The 17,842-nt window shown below is 53.0% G+C and overlaps 1 protein-coding gene and 1 non-coding gene across 9 annotated transcripts in view; one reads left to right on the forward strand and one right to left on the reverse strand.

The window, feature by feature from the left end:
* Positions 1 to 101: 101 nt before the first annotated feature.
* Positions 102 to 17,842, reverse strand: part of VAV2 (vav guanine nucleotide exchange factor 2) — a 168,385-nt gene continuing 150,644 nt past the window's right edge. For 4 of the 8 annotated variants that reach the window (XM_049114365.1, XM_049114367.1, XM_049114366.1 and 1 more), the window contains 4 exons: positions 17,186 to 17,309; positions 16,235 to 16,321; positions 15,143 to 15,297; positions 102 to 1,366 (listed from right to left, as the gene is read on the reverse strand). In XM_049114365.1, the coding sequence (XP_048970322.1) occupies positions 1,064 to 1,366; positions 15,143 to 15,297; positions 16,235 to 16,321; positions 17,186 to 17,309 (669 nt within the window). In that variant the 3' untranslated portion in view covers positions 102 to 1,063. Of the gene's footprint in view, positions 1,367 to 8,656; positions 10,912 to 15,142; positions 15,298 to 16,234; positions 16,322 to 17,185; positions 17,310 to 17,842 lie in introns of those variants that run through there. The other 4 variants (XM_025475682.3, XM_025475683.3, XM_025475685.3 and 1 more) reach the window with 2 other exon arrangements.
* On the forward strand, positions 12,889 to 12,995 carry LOC112677733 (U6 spliceosomal RNA). The gene has a single exon (XR_003147168.1). It is a non-coding gene; the product is annotated as a U6 spliceosomal RNA (small nuclear RNA).

Here is a 17,842-nt window from a genome sequence, read left to right on the forward strand (position 1 = left end):
AGAGTGTAAACTGTGGTTAGGCAGGATTGGTAATGTTGGCTCCTGACAGACGAACCAACCGTAGGAGTGATACACGGTAGTTAGTACAGATGACCACATAATCATGTTCCTACTTTCGTTCTTTATTTCACTCTTAATTGTCCAACTCTCTGTCTTGCTGCCAGTTTGTCTGTCCTCTACGTTTCCTGAGCACCTACTGTATGCAGAGCATGGCTAGAAGACCCAGAGACAAGTAAGAGCCCTTGAAGGGCTCCGGGTTTGGGAAGAAGACAGATATAGCGTGAGAGTGAGCTGCCACGACGCTGGCGCTCCTGAGCAAGCTGCCCTTCCTTCCAGAATCTTTGAGGAAGTGGCCTGGGCTCTGGCCTGTCCCCAGCACGTGGACAGAGACCGTCCGTCACTCACTCCGCTAAGGGAGGCTGCCCCAGCAGTGTGAGTCTTCCCTGGTGCGGGACATAGGCCCAGCGCCCTCAGCAGATGGGGGGCGGACCAGCAGCCCGGGGCCAGGCTGCACTCACTCGATGGGGTGGACAGGTCAGGGAGGATGAAGGAGGATCACGGCTGCATGCCCCTCAGAGCCCTAGATAGGAGGCACAGGGGTGACGGACCCAGTGGTCGCTGCAGCCCCAGGGTGGCGGCCAAGGCCGCCCAGACCTCTCCTGGCCCCACACTCAAAGACGAGCAGCTGGTGCAAAATCGTCCCCAGCCAGTGAGCGGGACAGTTGCCCTGAACTCTGGACCGGGGCGGTGGCTGGGGGCCGGGCCTGGCCGTGGGTCAGCGTTGTAGGGTATGTGATCCATCAGGCCCTGCACAGGCCTGGGAGGGGGATGGACCACCTGGTCTCCCCTGGGCGGAGGGGGGTGTGGAGGGCACCACTCCAGAGGTGCCCAGTCTCCAGCCAGGGACGCTGAGGCAGGCTCTGCTGCCAACCTGCTGTACCAGCTTGGCCTGGTCTCCTCTGGCCAAGCCTCAGTTTCCATCTGGGAGGTACGGACTATAACCCCCGCAGTGTCAGGTTTAGGGAAGTTTTCTAAGTTATCCTGTGCATATCATCTTCTATCTTTAGCGCACTTTGAAGAAAACCAGGGGGCAAAGTGCAATCACAGCTGCCCCCCTGGGGGTGAGGGGTGCCGTCCAGCCCAGCAGCCCTCCCCCTGCCCTGGGACCTCTGCTGTGGTGGGCCGGCCTCCTCCTCGCCCCCGCGCCCTCGCCACAGGCCCTGGCCAGCCCTCCGCCCCCGCAGCTGGCCAGGCTTCCAGGACAGAGGGAGGCGTCTGCAGGCGGCCCTCTGACTGGGCAGACATCCAGGGTGGAGCAGGGGGTGGGCCAGGGAGGAGGATCCTCCACAGAGCTCCATGCAAGGCCCTGCAAAAGAGGGAGGGGACAGTCAATACCCACGTGACAGCACTTGCTGACATCTGACCCCAGGGGCCTCTGCGAGGTGGGGTCCTCCAGGGGGGCAAGCAGTGAGCTGAGCACTTCACACGTGTCCCCTCAGAGGGAAGAAATGATCAGTGACACGGACTCTGGCCGAACACAGCCCAGGGCTGCCAGACCCGGGCAATTCAGCGATCGAGGAAGTTTCCAGAAAAACTTTGAGGCTGCAATTATACTTTGAAGATTTTATTTTTCCAATAAAGACCCTAACATACACTACATCAATGACCCCCATGCTCTCATGGAGACAGGGTGTTTCCTCATCCATGGCTAAGTGGTGGTCCCTCTCCGGAGGCAGGTGGCCCCCTGGCCCCTCGGCACATGCTCAGGGCTGCAGCCACCTGGACGCAGGCAACCCCAGGAATGGGAGGCCCACATGTCTCTCGAGCCCTGGGACACCCACAGCGGCTATGGGCAGCTTTGTGCAGGGCCCTGGGGCTCCCACTTCACCCTGTGGCTTGTCCCACAAATTGTGAGTGAATGTGGGGGTGGAACTGGCTGCTTCCTCCGCTGAGTTCCTGAGGACCCGATGGGAGCCACTGCTTCACAGATCACCTGGGGCAGGGGCGGGGGTGGGGGTGCAGCTTCAGGCCACGACTGTCCAGCAAGGAGACAGAATGCAGCTTCGGAGGATCTTGCTGCCAAGGGTGTGGGGAGGTGAGGATGGAGACACAGTGGCCACGGGCACGAGACCCCACAAACACCACCCAGACCCCCGCATAGGTCAGCCAAACCCTCCAGGTTCTCACCCTGGCCGTCCGGGGGGTAGGGGGTGGAGGCAGGAGGCCTCCCCAGCAACCCCCCCTGCTTTCCCCCATGATTCAGGCTGTGCTTACATCTTCCTAGGTGCTACCCTGGAGATTTCCTATAAAAATCCAGAATTGCAAGCTCCCCGTGAGAAGCTAGGACACACAGGCTGCTGGGGACCCACCCAGAGGCCCATTGGTGGGCCTGTTTTACCACTTGGCCCCTGACCCCACCCTGCAAAATTGTCCTTTCGCATTCCCTTGCTGATGTCTGGGAGCTTTGCTTTTCAACCCCTGGCCGGGACCCCAGGCATTGCCCGAGGTAAAGACAGCTTCCTCTCTCCTATTGAGGGGGCGCAGAGCACGCCAAAACAAGAACCCAGCTGGGGAAATGTGGGTCTCGCCTTGGAGAGTGAGAGGCCTGGGCAGAGCTGTCTTTGGCCCTGGGATCAGAAAGCCCTCTGGGTGCTTAGGTGAGGGCAGCAGCTCACCTTGGGTGGGGGGGCTTGGTCACCCCCAGGTGGTCAGCCCTCTCAGGCCACATCACCGCCCTGGTGGCCACACGAGTACAACACCCTGGGAGAGCTGGCCCCAGAGCCAGGGCACAGCCCCAGGACAGGGACCTGCGGGGAGTGGGGACCCACAGGCAGGCTGGAAGGTGGGTCCCCCTAGGACCAGCAGCCCGGGCTCGGTCTGGCTCTCACACTGTTCTCACGGAACACGGCCCTGGCAGGGAGCTTCCTTCCTGATGGCTGCTGGCTTTGTCTCAGTTTCTGGGAGCCGTGAACACCCCTCCCCTAGTGGGATGTGTCCATTTCTCCCCATAATTCTGTCAGTTTTCATTTTATATATTTTAAGGCTATGCTGTGAAGTCTATGCAGCTCCGGGATTATTATAGCTTAGCATTTAATTGTCCCTTTTTATCATGAAATAACGAACCTCTTTATCCAGTGGGATGCTGCTAAATGTTTAACAATCAGCTCCTGAGGTGGGGAGCGTTGGCTGATTTCTTTGGTGTAAATACTCCCACCAGGGCCAGTTTCAAGCTGCCAGCGAGGAGTCAGACTGAATGTGGAGTTGGAGAGCAGCACACAGGAGGGGCTCCTGCGAGCCGCCCGAGCAGCTGCGGGGAACCGTTTTTACTCGAAGAATGCTTTCTGCCCCAAAGTGCTCTAAGTCCCACACCAATAATGTTCTATCCGCCTTCTTTGGCACCTGCTCGGTGCATCTTTTCCCATGGCTCTGCTTTCAATATTTCTGGGACCTGATGTCTCAGGGGTGTCCAGCACATTTCTATTTTGGAGTGTGACACCAAGCCGTGACCCTTCCACAACTGGTGACAACAGCAGAGCCCAGCCTACAGACAAGAGGCGCTTACCTGGGCCGGCGGCCTGCCCTGCCCCTAGGAGCACCATGTGTCCCTTCTCTGCGGAGCCCGCAGAGTTCACTAACCAGGGCGGAAAAATGACGCCCCCACACAGCATGTGGGTTAGGGTTTAGGGTTTACAGGTAGTGTCAGAAGAGATTTCTCCTCCTAAGAAACAAAATATGTCAGACCAAAGAGCCATCAGGGCAGTTGGAGTAAAAACCTATGTTCTTGGGGATCCCCGGGTGGCTCAGCGGTTTAGCACCTGCCTTCAGCCCGGAGCGTGGTCCTGGAGTCCCAGGATCAAGTCCTGCATCGGGCTCCCTTCATGGGGCCTGCTTCTCCCTCTGCCTGTGTCTCTGCCTCTCTTTCTGTGTGTCTCTCATGAATAAATAAAATCTTTATTTTTTTAAGTAAAATCTTTTTTTTGTTTGTTTGTTTTTGTTTTATGATAGTCACACACACACACAGAGAGAGGCAGAGACATAGGCAGAGGGAGAAGCAGGCTCCATGCACCGGGAGCCCGACGTGGGATTCGATCCCGGGTCTCCAGGATCGTGCCCTGGGCCAAAAGCAGGCGCTAAACCGCTGTGCCACCCAGGGATCCCTTAAATAAAATCTTAAAAAAAAAAAAAAAAAAAAAAAACTATGTTCCCCCAAACAAACCCAAAAACCAATGTTCTCTCCCAAGTGTGCATGGTTTTACTGCCTACAGGACGCAGGTAAAGCTCGTTTATGTGAGTGATTGGAGGATTATTCCAAGTAGGTTTGGACTGTGGAGTCTGAGAAAGCCCAGCGTTCTTTTCCCCACAAATCAAGACTATCCATCCATCCCCAAAGCATGCCTCATGGGGGCCCGACCACCAGCCTTTGCCCCATAGACCCCTCATGGTCATTGGTCTTCATGGGCAGAGGGCCATTCACCTCCCTGCCTCCCCTCCCACCCCCGCCGTCTCTCGTCCTCCTGCAGTAATCAGAGAAGAAAAATTATATTTCCCAGCCTCCTTTGCAGCCAGGTGTGGCCACATGACCAAGTTATGGCAAATGGGAGTTGGTGAAACTTCCAGGTGTCCTTCAAGAGATGGTCATGTCCCTTCCCTGCCCCTTCTCCTTCCTATTGGCTGGAATGTGGATTCCGGGCCGGACCTGAAGTCCCATCTGGGGCCAAAAGCAGAAGTCTGAGGTTTTATTCTCTGGAGAGGTCTCTGAACTACAGGATGCCAAGTACAAACCCTAACCCTAACCCTGACCCTAAACCTAAATCTACCCCTAACCAATAACCCCTAAACTCTACCCTTAGCCCTGAAGTTGTGAGGCTACACCCAGGGGTGGGGGAGGTACTGAAAAAAAACAAAAAAACAAAACAAAACAAAAAACCAGAAAGACCTGGGTCCCTGGCATTGTGTGCCAGGGTCACTACCCAGACGGTTAGGTGAGCAAGGAACAAGAATCTCTTGTCTTATAGTCTGTTCATCACTCATGGCCGGATCATAATCCTAACAGATCAAGGCATTGGTGTGGGGCTGCAAAGAACTGGGGGTGATGATGGCCCTAAGAGCACATTGAGTGTCAAGATGTAACATGTTTATCCAGAAAGAATCCAGGTGAGCAGAACTCCCACACAGATCCTATGTGCACGTGTGAGTTTTCCTTTTCTAGGGAAAGTAAAGGATCAAAACTAAATCATCAGGGAATATAAACACAGCAGCCAGGACTGAAGAACAGGAGTCTTGTTGAACTCACACATGTAAAATCTTATCATGGGAACTCCCCATCGCCACCCCCTCCCTCAACCGTGGGGACAAGCCATGGTGAGACAGAGCCATCGGAACAAGAGCTGCAATTTCAAAACCCTGTAATTTGCGCACATTTAATACATTTGTAATTTTCTACTTGGAAAAATTACATTTTAAATAGATAATTTGAACATGCTTAACGGAGACACAGAACTTTTGTTCAAGGAAATCAATGCTTTGTTTCAGCCTGAGAGAAGGAAAGCCTACGTCTTGTCCTTGGGCTCTTGTAAAACAAGCTGTCAAGGTGACCAATTTTGGTTCATGTTCAGTTTCAGTAGTATACTATACATTGTGTTATGAAGTATCTCTATCTTTTAAATTTTAAGAATAAATTTGAAATAGTTTAGAATTTTTGGGGACGCCTGGGTAGCTCAGCGGTTGAGCATCTGCCTTTGGCTAAGGGCGTGATCCCAGAGTCCCGGGATCAAGTCCCACATCGGGCTTCCTTCACGGATCCTGCTTCTCCCTCTGCCTGTGTCTCTGCCTCTCTCTGTCTGGGTCTGTCATGAATAAATAAAATCTTTAAAAAAATAGTTTACAATTTCCTTGAATTTTCTGTTTGGTTATTATTTACAAGTATATTTCTTAATTTGCAAACATATGTAAATTTCTTATGAATTTTTTACTGTTTTTTTTTTTTTTTTCAAGTAGACTCCATGCCTAGAGTGGGGCCCAAGGTGGGGCTTGAACTCATGACTCTGGCTGAGATCAAGAGTTAGACACTAGGAAAAAAAAAAAAAAAAGAGTTGGACACTAGGCTGAGTGAGCCACCCAGGTGACCCTTCACTTTTTTTTATATAAATTTTTTATTTTTTTAAAAGATTTTATTTATTCATGAGAGACACACAGAGAGAGAGAGAGAGAGAGGCAGAGGGAGAAGCAGGCTCCATGCAGGGAGCCCGACATGAGACTCGATCCCGGGACTCCAGGATCAGGCCCTGGACTGAAGGCAGCGCTAAACCGCTGAGCCACCTGGGCTTGACCCTTCACTTGATTTCTTACCTTATTCTTCATGGTGAGTGAGAGAAGCTAAACTATAAGATTTGAAATCCATGGAGATCTTTCCAGGCCGGTATGAGGTGGCTCTTCATGGGATGATGTGAACTCTGCAAGAGGCCACAACGTTCTGCATCTGCAACAGCTAACTACGTTGTTCTATCCTTCTCTTTTTTTGTTTCCATGTTTGCTCTCCAGTTACAGGGAGAGAAAATTGTATTAAAATCTCCGATTTAGGATGGTGAGTTTGTTTCATTCTTTTCGTTCTGTCAATTTTGCTTTTATTTTAAGGTTATATGATGAAGAGCAGACTATTTTAAAGCTGTGATGTTTCCAAATAAATGAGAACCATATCATTACATAACAAGCCTTTTAAAACTCTAGTGATGCCTTTTGCTTTGCTTTAAAATCTATTTGGTGTAACATTATCTTTTAATTTGACTACATCTGTGATTTTTTTCTAAAGTTCAGGGTTTTAACCATTTTGTGTTCATTTGTCTTGGGATATATTATGCCTTTTCATTCTCTTATTTCTGGAAAGTTAACAAACCAATTGAAACCTCTGTCCCATTCAGTGACTTTGGTTTTAATCCACATGTGTTTATTTCCTTTTCATGATAGGGGTGTTCAACATACTCAGTTTTGTACAGGAACCCAGTTCTGGGTCCTGGCCTCCCAAGATCCTGAAGCTAATGCCTTGAATGTTAGAATCCCTGGTCTCAGCCCCAAAGGGCCTGAGATCCTAGCGGCCACCCTGGTGTTGGCTCCCCATATCTGCTCTGGTTTGTGTCTCTCCTTCCCAGGACAGGCCACCCTGTTCCAAGCCCAGCCTTGCATTCTCTTGTGTTTTAGATGGTGTTCCTATGTCTGTGGTGCAGGAATGGAGAGAAGCATCCGTCTTATCTCAGAAAGTGGCTCCCATCTCTTGTCCAGGAAACTTTCCTAAAGCTCCAAGTAACGGCCTCTGCAGTGGCCCCACCCAGGGAAGACCACTTTGTCAGAGTTAAAGGGCATGATGCCTCGGTGCCTTGAGAGCCCTATGGGCAGCAGGTCCTCTGGCCAGGAGTGTGAGGCTCCAATCTGTTCTTCCACATTCTGGGGTGACCTCAAGCAGACAGGCTCCTCTTCCCTCCTGGCCTCCACCCCATCCATACCCCTTAAGCTCCCCCAGCGCCCAGCAACCCCATGTCCATCCGCACTTCCCCTCCAGCCACCATGGCTTCTGTGTCTGTCTTGGCCTGGGGCTCTCCCTGGCTTGCTCAGCTCCACTCAGGACAGCCAGGGACCTCTGGCTCAGGGACAGCTGAGCAAGCGTCCAAGTCTATCCATCCCCCACATGGTGTGAGAACTCAAACTGGAGCTGGCTCTCGGGGGAGGTGGTGTTGTGACAACTGGGCCTCTCGGGGCCTCATGCCTGAGAAATTTGCTTAGAGAGGGAGCTGCTCCAGAAAAGGCAGGTCTCCTATCTGGTTCTCAGGGGCATCAGAGTGAGCCAGACTTTAGGGCTCTGGGTCCCAGAGACTGGGGCCTGGGTGGGATTCAACACCCTCTGTGTCACCTCAAACATCTGGACTCGCCTCCCTAGTCTGCAACAAAATATGACCCTTGCTGAGCACCAGCTGTGCACCAGGCTCCTAGTCTCACTCTATCCTCACAACCCGGATGTGAATCCTGGGGCTGGTCACCCACCCCATGGATACAGTAACAGCGAAAAAGTGCAGCCCCGTGTGCCGCACAGGTCCTGCAGTCCCCAGCTTCCACCACAGCCAGGAGTGGCCACCTGCCTCAGCTATTGGTAAGGAGGGGAAGGGGAAGCACTGTGCCAACCTCTGCCTCTGCCCATAGCCTTGATGGCAGGAGCTCTAACAGCCACCCTTGACCATGAGGCTGCAGTGAGAATAGAGACACATGCTAAAGAGGGGAGGAACCTGGGTTGGAAGGTGGGACACCAAGCCCCCCAGTCTACCTTGTCTGGACTGCTTCTGCGTAAGGGAAAAAATCAGTCTCTGCCTGCCTAGTCTGATTTTCTCTATCACAGGCCACAGACCCTCTCCAGAATCTCATTTTTTATCTCCTTTATGTAAATAAACAGGCTCAGGAGCTGAAGAACATGCCTGAGTGGTGGGGCTAGGGTTGACTCCCACCCAAATGGGAAGACAGCGGCAATGCTTCTGATGGCTGCCTCACCACCCCGCAGGCCTGTGTCTGACCCCAGCCACCATATCCTGGGCTGACAGTGTGTGGGTGGGGCGATTTCTGCTGGACACAGGATCCAGCCACTCCCTGCTCCCTGGCATGAAAGGCCAGCCACTCCTGCAGAAAAGAACTTAGGTTTATTTGCAATAGAAACTATGGTCTGAAAAAAACCTCTTGGCAAATGTACAGTTTGTATTCCATTTGGGGTCGTCACCAGCTGTGGGACCCCCAGATCCCTGACCCGCATGCATCGGGCTCCTAAGTGTTCACAGCTAATCTCAGGCCCCAGGTCCAAAGCCCCTCCAGAAGGCCTCCCAACTCCTGCCAAAGCCACCCACTGCCCAGCCTGCCCCTGGCCCACCTCCCCTCCTGCCTCATGCAGTGTAAAACCAAACCAAACCAAACATATGTTTAAAAACAAACAAAAACAAAACAAAAACATTCACAAAAACCAGGGTTCTGACTTCTGGCTTCCTCAGTATCCTTCTCTGTCGTGATGACTTGTTTCACGATGACCTCAAATATACATCATTTTCTTGCTAATATAAAATATCTTCCTTACTATTCACAGATATATAACGGGAGCTTTGGATGAAATAATTACAAACTATTTTCTTCCCTTAAAAAAACAAACAAGCCAAACCAAAAATAAAACAACAAAAGCAAAAACCTTTTTGACGAAAGTAAACACAAAAGGGGCTGGCTAGTTCTCCCCCCACCCCGGGCTCATGGCTGGGCTGGCCGAGCCGAGGATTGTATGCAAAGTGCTGGGTGCCCCCTAATGATGGGGACTCGGGACTGCTCTCTCCAAGACCAGCTCTTTGCTTTCCTCCCCTTTGCCCCTCTGCCCCCACACAGGATCCTGCTCACCCTGACTTCTCAAGCCTCTGCGGGCTGCCTTCTCTCTTCTCTTCCCCTTGCTACTGACTATCCCTGACCCCTCCTTGGCCTCCTCCCCATTTCCAGGACACTGGGCATGTGAGCTGAGCCTGGAGGCCACAAGGCTGACTTCAGAGGAACCCCACGGTGCAGAGTGGTGACCAGCACCCACCTTAGCGGGGGCTAGCCTTCCCCACCCCTGGCCTTGCCTGGTCCCCTCCTCCTGCACAGGGCAGGGCAGCTGACCAAGGGACAGACAGGGGACACATGTACCCCGGGTTTCTCCAGGAGCTTTGGCACGGAGCTCTCAGGGAGACAGCATCACTAGGTCTCATGCAACATCCAGGCAGAGTAGAAGGGTACAGACAAGGCAGCCAGAGCTCAAAGGCCAGGAGGAGTCAGAAGGGGGGAGTATAGGGGGTGAGGCCACCCCCCAAGAGCACTTATTTTGAGCTGGCCATGGGCCCAGTTCACAGGCTGCAGGAGGAAGACTTGCGGAGGGGTAGAACTAACATCCTGTGCCAAAGCTGGGGAGACCCTCAGAAACCACCTGCTGGTGGGGGGGGGGTCGCTGGGGGACTCCTCGCAGAGAGGAATGTGAGCAGCAGGGACTGAGCGAGGGGAAAACTCTGTTTTCTTCTCACCCATATCAGGGTTTACAAAAGGTGTATCCACCTGGCAGCAGGACAGGACAGACACACTCCCGGGATTCAGGACAAAGAACAGTACCAATGACTGTGGGGTAGGGTGGGCAACTTCATCGTTCACTAAGGCTCCCTCCTGTCAGAGGGACCTGCCCTGGGTGGGCTCTGCACAGCCCTAGTGCACAGGGCCATGAGGAGGCCAAGGGGCCTGCACAGACTCCTTTGCCATGCTCTCTTCTCCCACACCTGAGCACAGCTGGGGCTGAGAGAGGCTGCAGCAAACGGCCTGGCTCTGGTCCCTTCCGACTCTCTAGGCCCGAAGCTTCCCCCTGGGAGCAGCAGGAAGGCGGCAGGCTGAGCGGTAGGGCTGAGCAGAAGGGGCTGGGGGAGGGTCCCTTCTGCTGTCCCAGCCTTCCCTAGGACAGCACCTGCTGTTCCAACCTAGGCTCCTGGATGCTGTCTCAATGGGACGGGGCAAGATGAGCTCTAGCCTCAGCTGTCACCAGAGCCTGGCTCAGAACACCACGGGTGCTGCCTCTCCTCAGCGCTCTGGTGGTGGCAGCCATGGCACAGCTGGCCCAGCTCGCCTCTATGTACAAGTAGCGTACCCAGGGCAGGCCACTGAGGGCAGACTGACGGTGGGCCGGTTCGCATTTAGGATTTTGAACACCCTCCCCATCCCTATGGGCTGTTGAAGATTGAAGGTTGGCGGGCACGTCCCTTCTGCGTCACAAGGCTAGGGACAGATTTCAGAGCTGGACTCTCCCGAGAAAGTCCACGAGTCCTGTCCACGTTGTCACTGTCACTGGATGCCCTCCTCCTCTACATATGTTGAAGGAAACCAGCCGATCTGCAAAAGATGGCAGGATTACATGAGAGTGCATGTGCACATGTCTGTACCTGTGCCGGGGTAAAGGCCAGCAGGGGCTCCCGGAAATGGGGGGGGGGGGGTCCTTCAAGAGCCTGGAGTTCTAAGCCCGGCTTGCTCCAAGGGGTGCCCTGGCAAAGGCCAAGAGGCTGGAGTAGCTGTGGCCCAAGGCCGGATGCAGTTCCACATGACTTGCTCTCCATCTACCTGCCAGCCCGAAAAAAATTAAATCCTCCCTGAGGAAAAGAACATCATCCCCAGCCTCAATGGTGTTTTATACACAAGCTCGTCATTCAGTTGGACCCCATGACAAAATGCAGGTAACAGACACCAATCTGCAGGTCATCCAGGATGGAAATGTAAATAACTCTAACATCTTTGTTTCAGAAAACTGATGATAAAGGCATAAAAATGTACCAATGAACTGCAACCAGAAATCAAATAGAAATCCTAGAAATAGAAAATATGCTTGAAATTAAGAATCTAATAGAATTTAGCAAAAGATTAGACAAAGCGGAAGAGAAGACGGTGAACTGGAGGATGCGCCAGGGAAAAGTAGCTAGATGGGAAATGCGGGAACAGGTGAAAACACGGACAACGAGGTAAATTACATTTGTGCTGTGATAGAAAGACCTGACACCCAAGTGAATACAGCCCCAGGAGGAGAGAACAGAAAACAGAGCAGGTTCACTGTTTGAAGAAAGGTCCTACACCAATGAAAGATATCAAGCTGCAGATTTTATTTTATTTTATTTTTTATTTTTTTAAAGATTTTATTTATTCATGAGAGACACAGGGAGAGGGAGAAACAGGCTCCATGCAGGGAGCCCGATGTGGGACTCGATCTCCAGTCTCCAGGATCATGCCCTGGACTGAAGGCAGGGGCTAAACTGCTGAGCCACCCAAGGATCCCCAAGCTGCAGATTTTTAAAAAAGTCTACAGGAACGCCTGGCTGGTTCAGTGGTTGAGTGTCTGCCTTGGGGTCAGGGTGTGATCCCGGGGTCCTGGGATCGAGTCCTACATTGAGCTCCCTGTATGGAGCCTGCTTCTCTCTCTATGTCTCTGCCTCTCTGTCTCTCATGAATAAATAAACAAAATCTTTTTTTAAAAAAAGTCTACAAATCTCAAGCAGAGTGAATACAGAAAAAAACGCACTTGGGCACATTATAGTAAAACTAATGAAAATCAGACTTTTCTCCTTTTTTTTGTTTTTAATATATAACCCACTGGGGAGTAATGGAAACATTTCTTGCAGAGGAGCAGTGTTAAGTAGTTGGCTGGCTCCTGGGGCACCTGGGTGGCTCAGATGGTTAAGTGTCCAGCTCTTGATTTCAGCTCAGGTCATGATCTCAGGGCCGTGGGATCCAGCCCTGAGTCAGGCTTTGCACTAGGTGTGGAGCCTGCTTGAGATTCTCTCTCTCCTTCTCCATCTGCCTCCTACCCCTCCTTGAAAAAAAGAAGTTGGCTGGCTCTTCACAGAAATTATGGAACCAGGGACAATGGAATGACATCACCAAAGTGCCCAAATAAAACACCTGCTAGCCTCAAATTCATCCCCTGAAGAATACTATTTGAAAATGAGCTCAATACAATTTCCCACAAAAAGGAAACCGGTCCCACTGGAGGGATCACTGACCCCCAAGGGGTTGACCAAGAGAAGGCTGTCCCTTACAGTAGAATGCCCCCTAATAAGTTTTAAAGAAATAATGGCTGGAAAATCACTGTTTTTCAACCATGATATGAATAATTGATGAGAAAATTCACCAATGATAATGATAAAAATAGGAGGTGAAATTTGATGTGGAACAGGATACTTAATAATTTTAAAGTATTACCCTGGAGGTTACTAATTAATTACAGTAACTTCACAGTGGAGAAACTCAGCAGCTATCACCTTAACCAAATGATCAAAATTAATGGCACAATAATGGGACAAGCGGACCTCATACGCGTCTGGAGTGCTTGCTTTGGCAGCATGTATACTAAAATTGGAACAATACAGAGAAGATTAGCATGGCCCCTGTGCAAGGATGACACATCTGGATAAAACACTACAGGACTGAAAAGGATACAATAGCTGCATTATGAAAATATATAACCTCAACCTAATCACGAAGAAATAGCAAACCTAAATCGAAGGAAAGTCTACAAAAATAACCGGCCCGTACTCTTCAAAAATGCCAGTCGTAAGACTGAGAAAGGCTGAGGATTGTTCTAGAAGAGAGTTGAGGGTCATAGCAAGTAAATGCAATTGGATTAGGTAGACAAGCCATGGTTGGGACAACTAGTGACATCTGAATATGGACCAGGGAAGAGATAATCATATTCTATCAAAGAGGAATGTCTTTGATCATAAGACATTGAGGTAATTAGGGGCTTAGAGAGGAAAGCATAGGATCCCTGTGATTTACATTGAAGGGTTAAGAGAAAAATAAGCAGAGGGAAGGAGAACACAAATGATAAAGCAAACGTGCAAACCACTCTTACTTGGTAAATCTGGGCATGTGAGAGCTTTTTGTGCCACAGCAACTTTCCTCTAGGTTTGAAATTGTGTCACTATACAAATGTTTTATAATGAAAACATTTTTAAAAAAGTGAAATAAAGAGATGTTCAGATCCAACAAAGACTGAGAATTTATTAGTAGCAGACTCACACTAAAAAACACACCCAGAAGAGGGAATTTCAGGCAGCAGGAACATGGTTTTGGGTGGAAATAAAACAAAGCAAGAAGGAATGGGGAGCCCTGGGGAAGGTAAATAGGTGGTAACTCTAAATAAACACTAACTGCTTCAAACAAAAATAATGTCTTACAGGGCTGAAAGATATGTAGAGTTAAAATATGTGATGACACCTACATAAAAGTTGGGAGAAACCTGAACACAGTCAAAAGTTGCGAGGTCTTTGCATTATCTGGGTAGTAGAAGTACTCATTTAAAATGGGCTCTCAGAAGTCAGAGTGCACGCTGTAATCCCTAAGGTTAATTACCTAAATCATAGGAAAATAATGTGTAACTCACAGACACACCAAGGAGACAGGAAGTAGAATAGGAAAAAAAAAAAACAATCAACAACTGATTAATTCAAAAGTAGGCAAGAAGAGAGGAAAAAGAAGAAATGGATGTGACAACTAGAAAATATACAGAAAGATGATGGATTTAAATCCAAGCAGCTCAGTAATTACATTAAACATAAATGGGCTACCTACATTTATTAAAAGGCAGAAAAAAATAAAAAATTAAAAAAATTAAAGGCAGAGACTGTTAGATTAGCTCTAAAAAGTCTGTGTAAGATAAGGAATATCTAGTGATGCTCTAAACTAGTAGTTCTGTATCACCCAGGACACTGGCTTATTCATGACCTTTGTGAGTAGGGTGAGGAGGGCTCAGGTAGGTCCTTACTGAATTACAGCCCCAGGTGCCTGCAGCGCTGGCTCCCCAAGGGCCACTCTGACAGCTAGAGGTTCAGCCCTCCAAGTCAGCTGCCTAGGACTCAGGGGCCTCACACTTCTGAAGGGCTGTGGGGAGGGAAATGGGTCTGACCTGAGGCCTCTGAGGAGGCCTAGATGGAGGCAGACCAGCTCCCGCCCCCTAGCAACAGAACGGTAGGCAGTGGGAATCAAGGCAGGCCAACCCTCCACAGCCCAGGTACCTGCCCACAGGCAGCAGCAGCCCCATGGATAGCTGGACGCTTCCAAGTCAGCCCTATGTAGGGCTCCAGTACCCTGCTGGGTGAGTGCTGACAGAACCAGGTCAAAACCAAGGGGTCCAGATGGGGGACAGGGATAAGGGGCCATAGAGTGTTGCAGGGTCACAGGGTGCACAGGGAAGACAGAGTCCTCCAGGAAGGGCATGAAGGGGCAGGGTGGGACCTGGTGTGCCCCTTCCAATCTCCCCAGGGTGTGTGTGAGGCCAGTGAGGACTCCTGGGCCCTGCTCTCAACCTGCAGTTTCCTCTGCCTGCAGAAAGGGCTTGGGGACGTGCAAAGAACATGAAGAGTGTGTGTAAAGCACATCCCCCTGCAGTGGCCACAGAGGACCACAGAACAGGACGGAGCACGGATGCAGGGTCGGGCGGGCCTGGATCCAGCTCCAACCTGGGCAGCTCGGATCTGTGGCTCAGAGGGCATTGTCACAGTGCTGGGCCAGACCACGCTAAGGTGCCAGTGTGCCTGGACCTGGCCAGGCTGAGCCATGCTGCATCTGCCCCACTTACCCGTCCATTGGCCTCGCCTTTCCACCAGCCCTGGTCCCCGCCAATGCGGCTATAGATCTTCACCACATCGCCTTCCCGCAGCGAGAGCTCCCGCATGTCCCGGGCAGCAAAGTTGTACCTGGCCACGGCTGTGCCAATGACACGGGGAGTGAACACTGTTGGGAGGGATGGGCAGGGTCACCTGGCTGGCAGCGGGGCCAAGCCTGGTCCCCCTGGTGCCTGGTCCTACCCAGAGAGGAGACCGGTCCAGCACAAAGGCTCTGAGGGCACAGACTACTCTCTAATTCCGCCCAGACCTATAAGCAATGGCCTCTCCGGGCCTCCCCCAAAGGCACTCAGAGCAGCCAATAGCCACAGTGGGAGCTGTCCCGGCCCACGAGTGTGATCACAGGATCAGAGCAGATGCTGATGTTCTGACCACTGCAACCCCCACAGGGCCTCCCCCTGCACACCTGGCCAGCGGTTCAGTGGAGTGACCACTGCCCAGCTCCCAACCTGCACTCTGATGGAGCACCTGGAACCAGACCCCAGGGTCCCGGGGCCCCTTTTCCAGATCCCCAATACAAACTGGACACCTGACTGGACCCACTCAGCTGGGGACCCAGGAGTCCCATTGAGCAGGGGACAATGACCATGATAGTGGGGAGGGGACACACACAGCAGCTGGGGAGGGGCTCTGATTCTGGCAGCAGAGGGCCAAGCAGTCGGGGCCAAGTGGCACCCTGTCCCCCTACCTCCAGGGCCCACCCGGTCTGCTCCCACCTTCACCCTGAGGGTGACCGCCCGGCTGTTTGCCGCTACCAGAGGCAGAGCTCTCAGCAAGCAAGGAGGGACGGTGGCTGGCAGGCCAGGGAGCGGCCGTCGGGGTGTGCGTGTCTGATAGGCACCAGCAGTGAGGGGGGAGCACCAGGCCCGCCGGCATCTTCAGCCCTGCCCTGGCGGCAGCACCCCTCCCTCCCTGGCCCCAGCCCCTCCCCCCTTGCCCCACGCCGGGCTGGGGGTAGGGGGCAGCTTTGAGCAGGGGCTGTGGGTGGGTGGGTGGGTGGGCGGGCGGCAGGCCAGGCCCCCCCACGCCCCGAGCACCGGCGGTACCTGACCAGAAGGGAGCGGAGGAGCCCTGAGAAGCAAAGCTGAGGCCCTGAGGACTGAGAAAAGAAAAGTTGTAGGAAGCGCAGGAAGCTGCAAAGAGGTGAGAAAGAACGTGAAAGCGGGCCGGGGGCAGATGCATCCCCAGGCAGGTGCGTCCCCTGGAGCGGCAGGCAGAGCGCAGGGCGGGGCATGGGGCCAGGGCCCAGCCTCTGAGCTGCCCCTCCACCACCTCGCTGGGCCTGTCCCCTGCAGAATATGGGACCCCCTCCTCCCAGCGGCAGGCTGGCCCTGGGGCTTCTGAAACCATTCCTGCAGGAGCCAGGCTCTCCCCCAACACACGCTAGGTGCTCGCTGAGGGCCCCTCGTTCCTCTCCTGACCTGCTCTCCTCAGGGGGGCCCTGGCTGAGGGCCCCCCACTGAAGGCCCATTTCCTCTCCTGACCTGCTCTCCCTGGGGAGACCCTCGCTGAAGGCCCCGTTCCTTTCCTGACCTGCTCTCCCTGCGGGGGGACCCTCGCTGAAGGCCCCCCATTCCTCTCCTGACCTGCTCTCCCTGGGGGGACCCGCCATCCCACAGGGCCCGCAGCCCGGGGGATGTGGGGTGACACAGTGGACAGTCCCGGGCTGCACTTCAAACACTCTGGGCTCGCCCTGCCTCTAACTGAGTGGGCCTGGAGCGAGGCACCCCCCTGTCCTGGGCTGGGGGACAGGGAGGGATCGAGGGACAGATGGGACCCCACGCTGACCTCCAGGCAAAGGTGCCGAGACACTGAGCCTGTCACATAGACCAACCAGGACCCCCGGCTCAGGAGTGTGCTTGTGAAGGGCTGTGGGGCCCTGAGCCACGGCCCCTGGGGGTGGGCTTTGGTCCCTCAGAGAGCCTTCCTCAGGGATAGGCAGGCAGTGAAAGCCAGGGCTGTGGGAAACGGGCAGAAGGGACCCGTCCGGGCATTACCTGGGGACCGGCTGGAGGCCCTGGGGGCTGCGCGCTCCCTGGACTTGTAGGGGTACTTGAGCGTGGTGTCCAGCTGCTTGAAGCTCTCCTTGAGCGAGTGGCACTGATAATACTCCACCAGCTCCTGCAGGACACCTATGCTCACTGCTGCGGTCACCGCCCCCAGGCAGTCCTCCCAGATGCCCTGGCCTCCCTCTCCCTCCTCAGTTTCACTTGGGACTCATCTCCTTGATCCCCAGAGAGGAGAGGCTCTCCATGCCGACGGAGAAGCTCATCACGTTGCAAAGTAGGCCAATGTATGCTGTGGCCAACGGTTTCATTTGAAAACCGTCACATAAACCACACCTGAGCTATTCTTGGAGGTCGAGAGGACTCACCCTGGAACTTTAACACTGGTTTGAGGGGAGGGCCGGGGGGCTGTGGATACTTTCTACTTTGTGCTTTTTGGGCCACATTGGGCTGTCTAAGGGCTCAGGTGCTTGGGTCACATCCTTTCGGTACATGGAACACTTGTAAGTCAGAAAAGACAATAGGTCTAATTTGAAAATCGCGTTAGAAGGCCTGTGCCTTTACCTGCACTCCGGCCGGGGAGGGGACAGCGGGAAGAGGCTGGGCGGCAGGGCCGGGCCCTGGGAGGAGCCTTGCTGGCTGCAGTGG

Source organism: Canis lupus, chromosome 9 (genome assembly GCF_003254725.2).
Source record: "Canis lupus dingo isolate Sandy chromosome 9, ASM325472v2, whole genome shotgun sequence".
In the NCBI taxonomy this organism is placed as follows: Eukaryota; Metazoa; Chordata; class Mammalia; order Carnivora; family Canidae; genus Canis; species Canis lupus.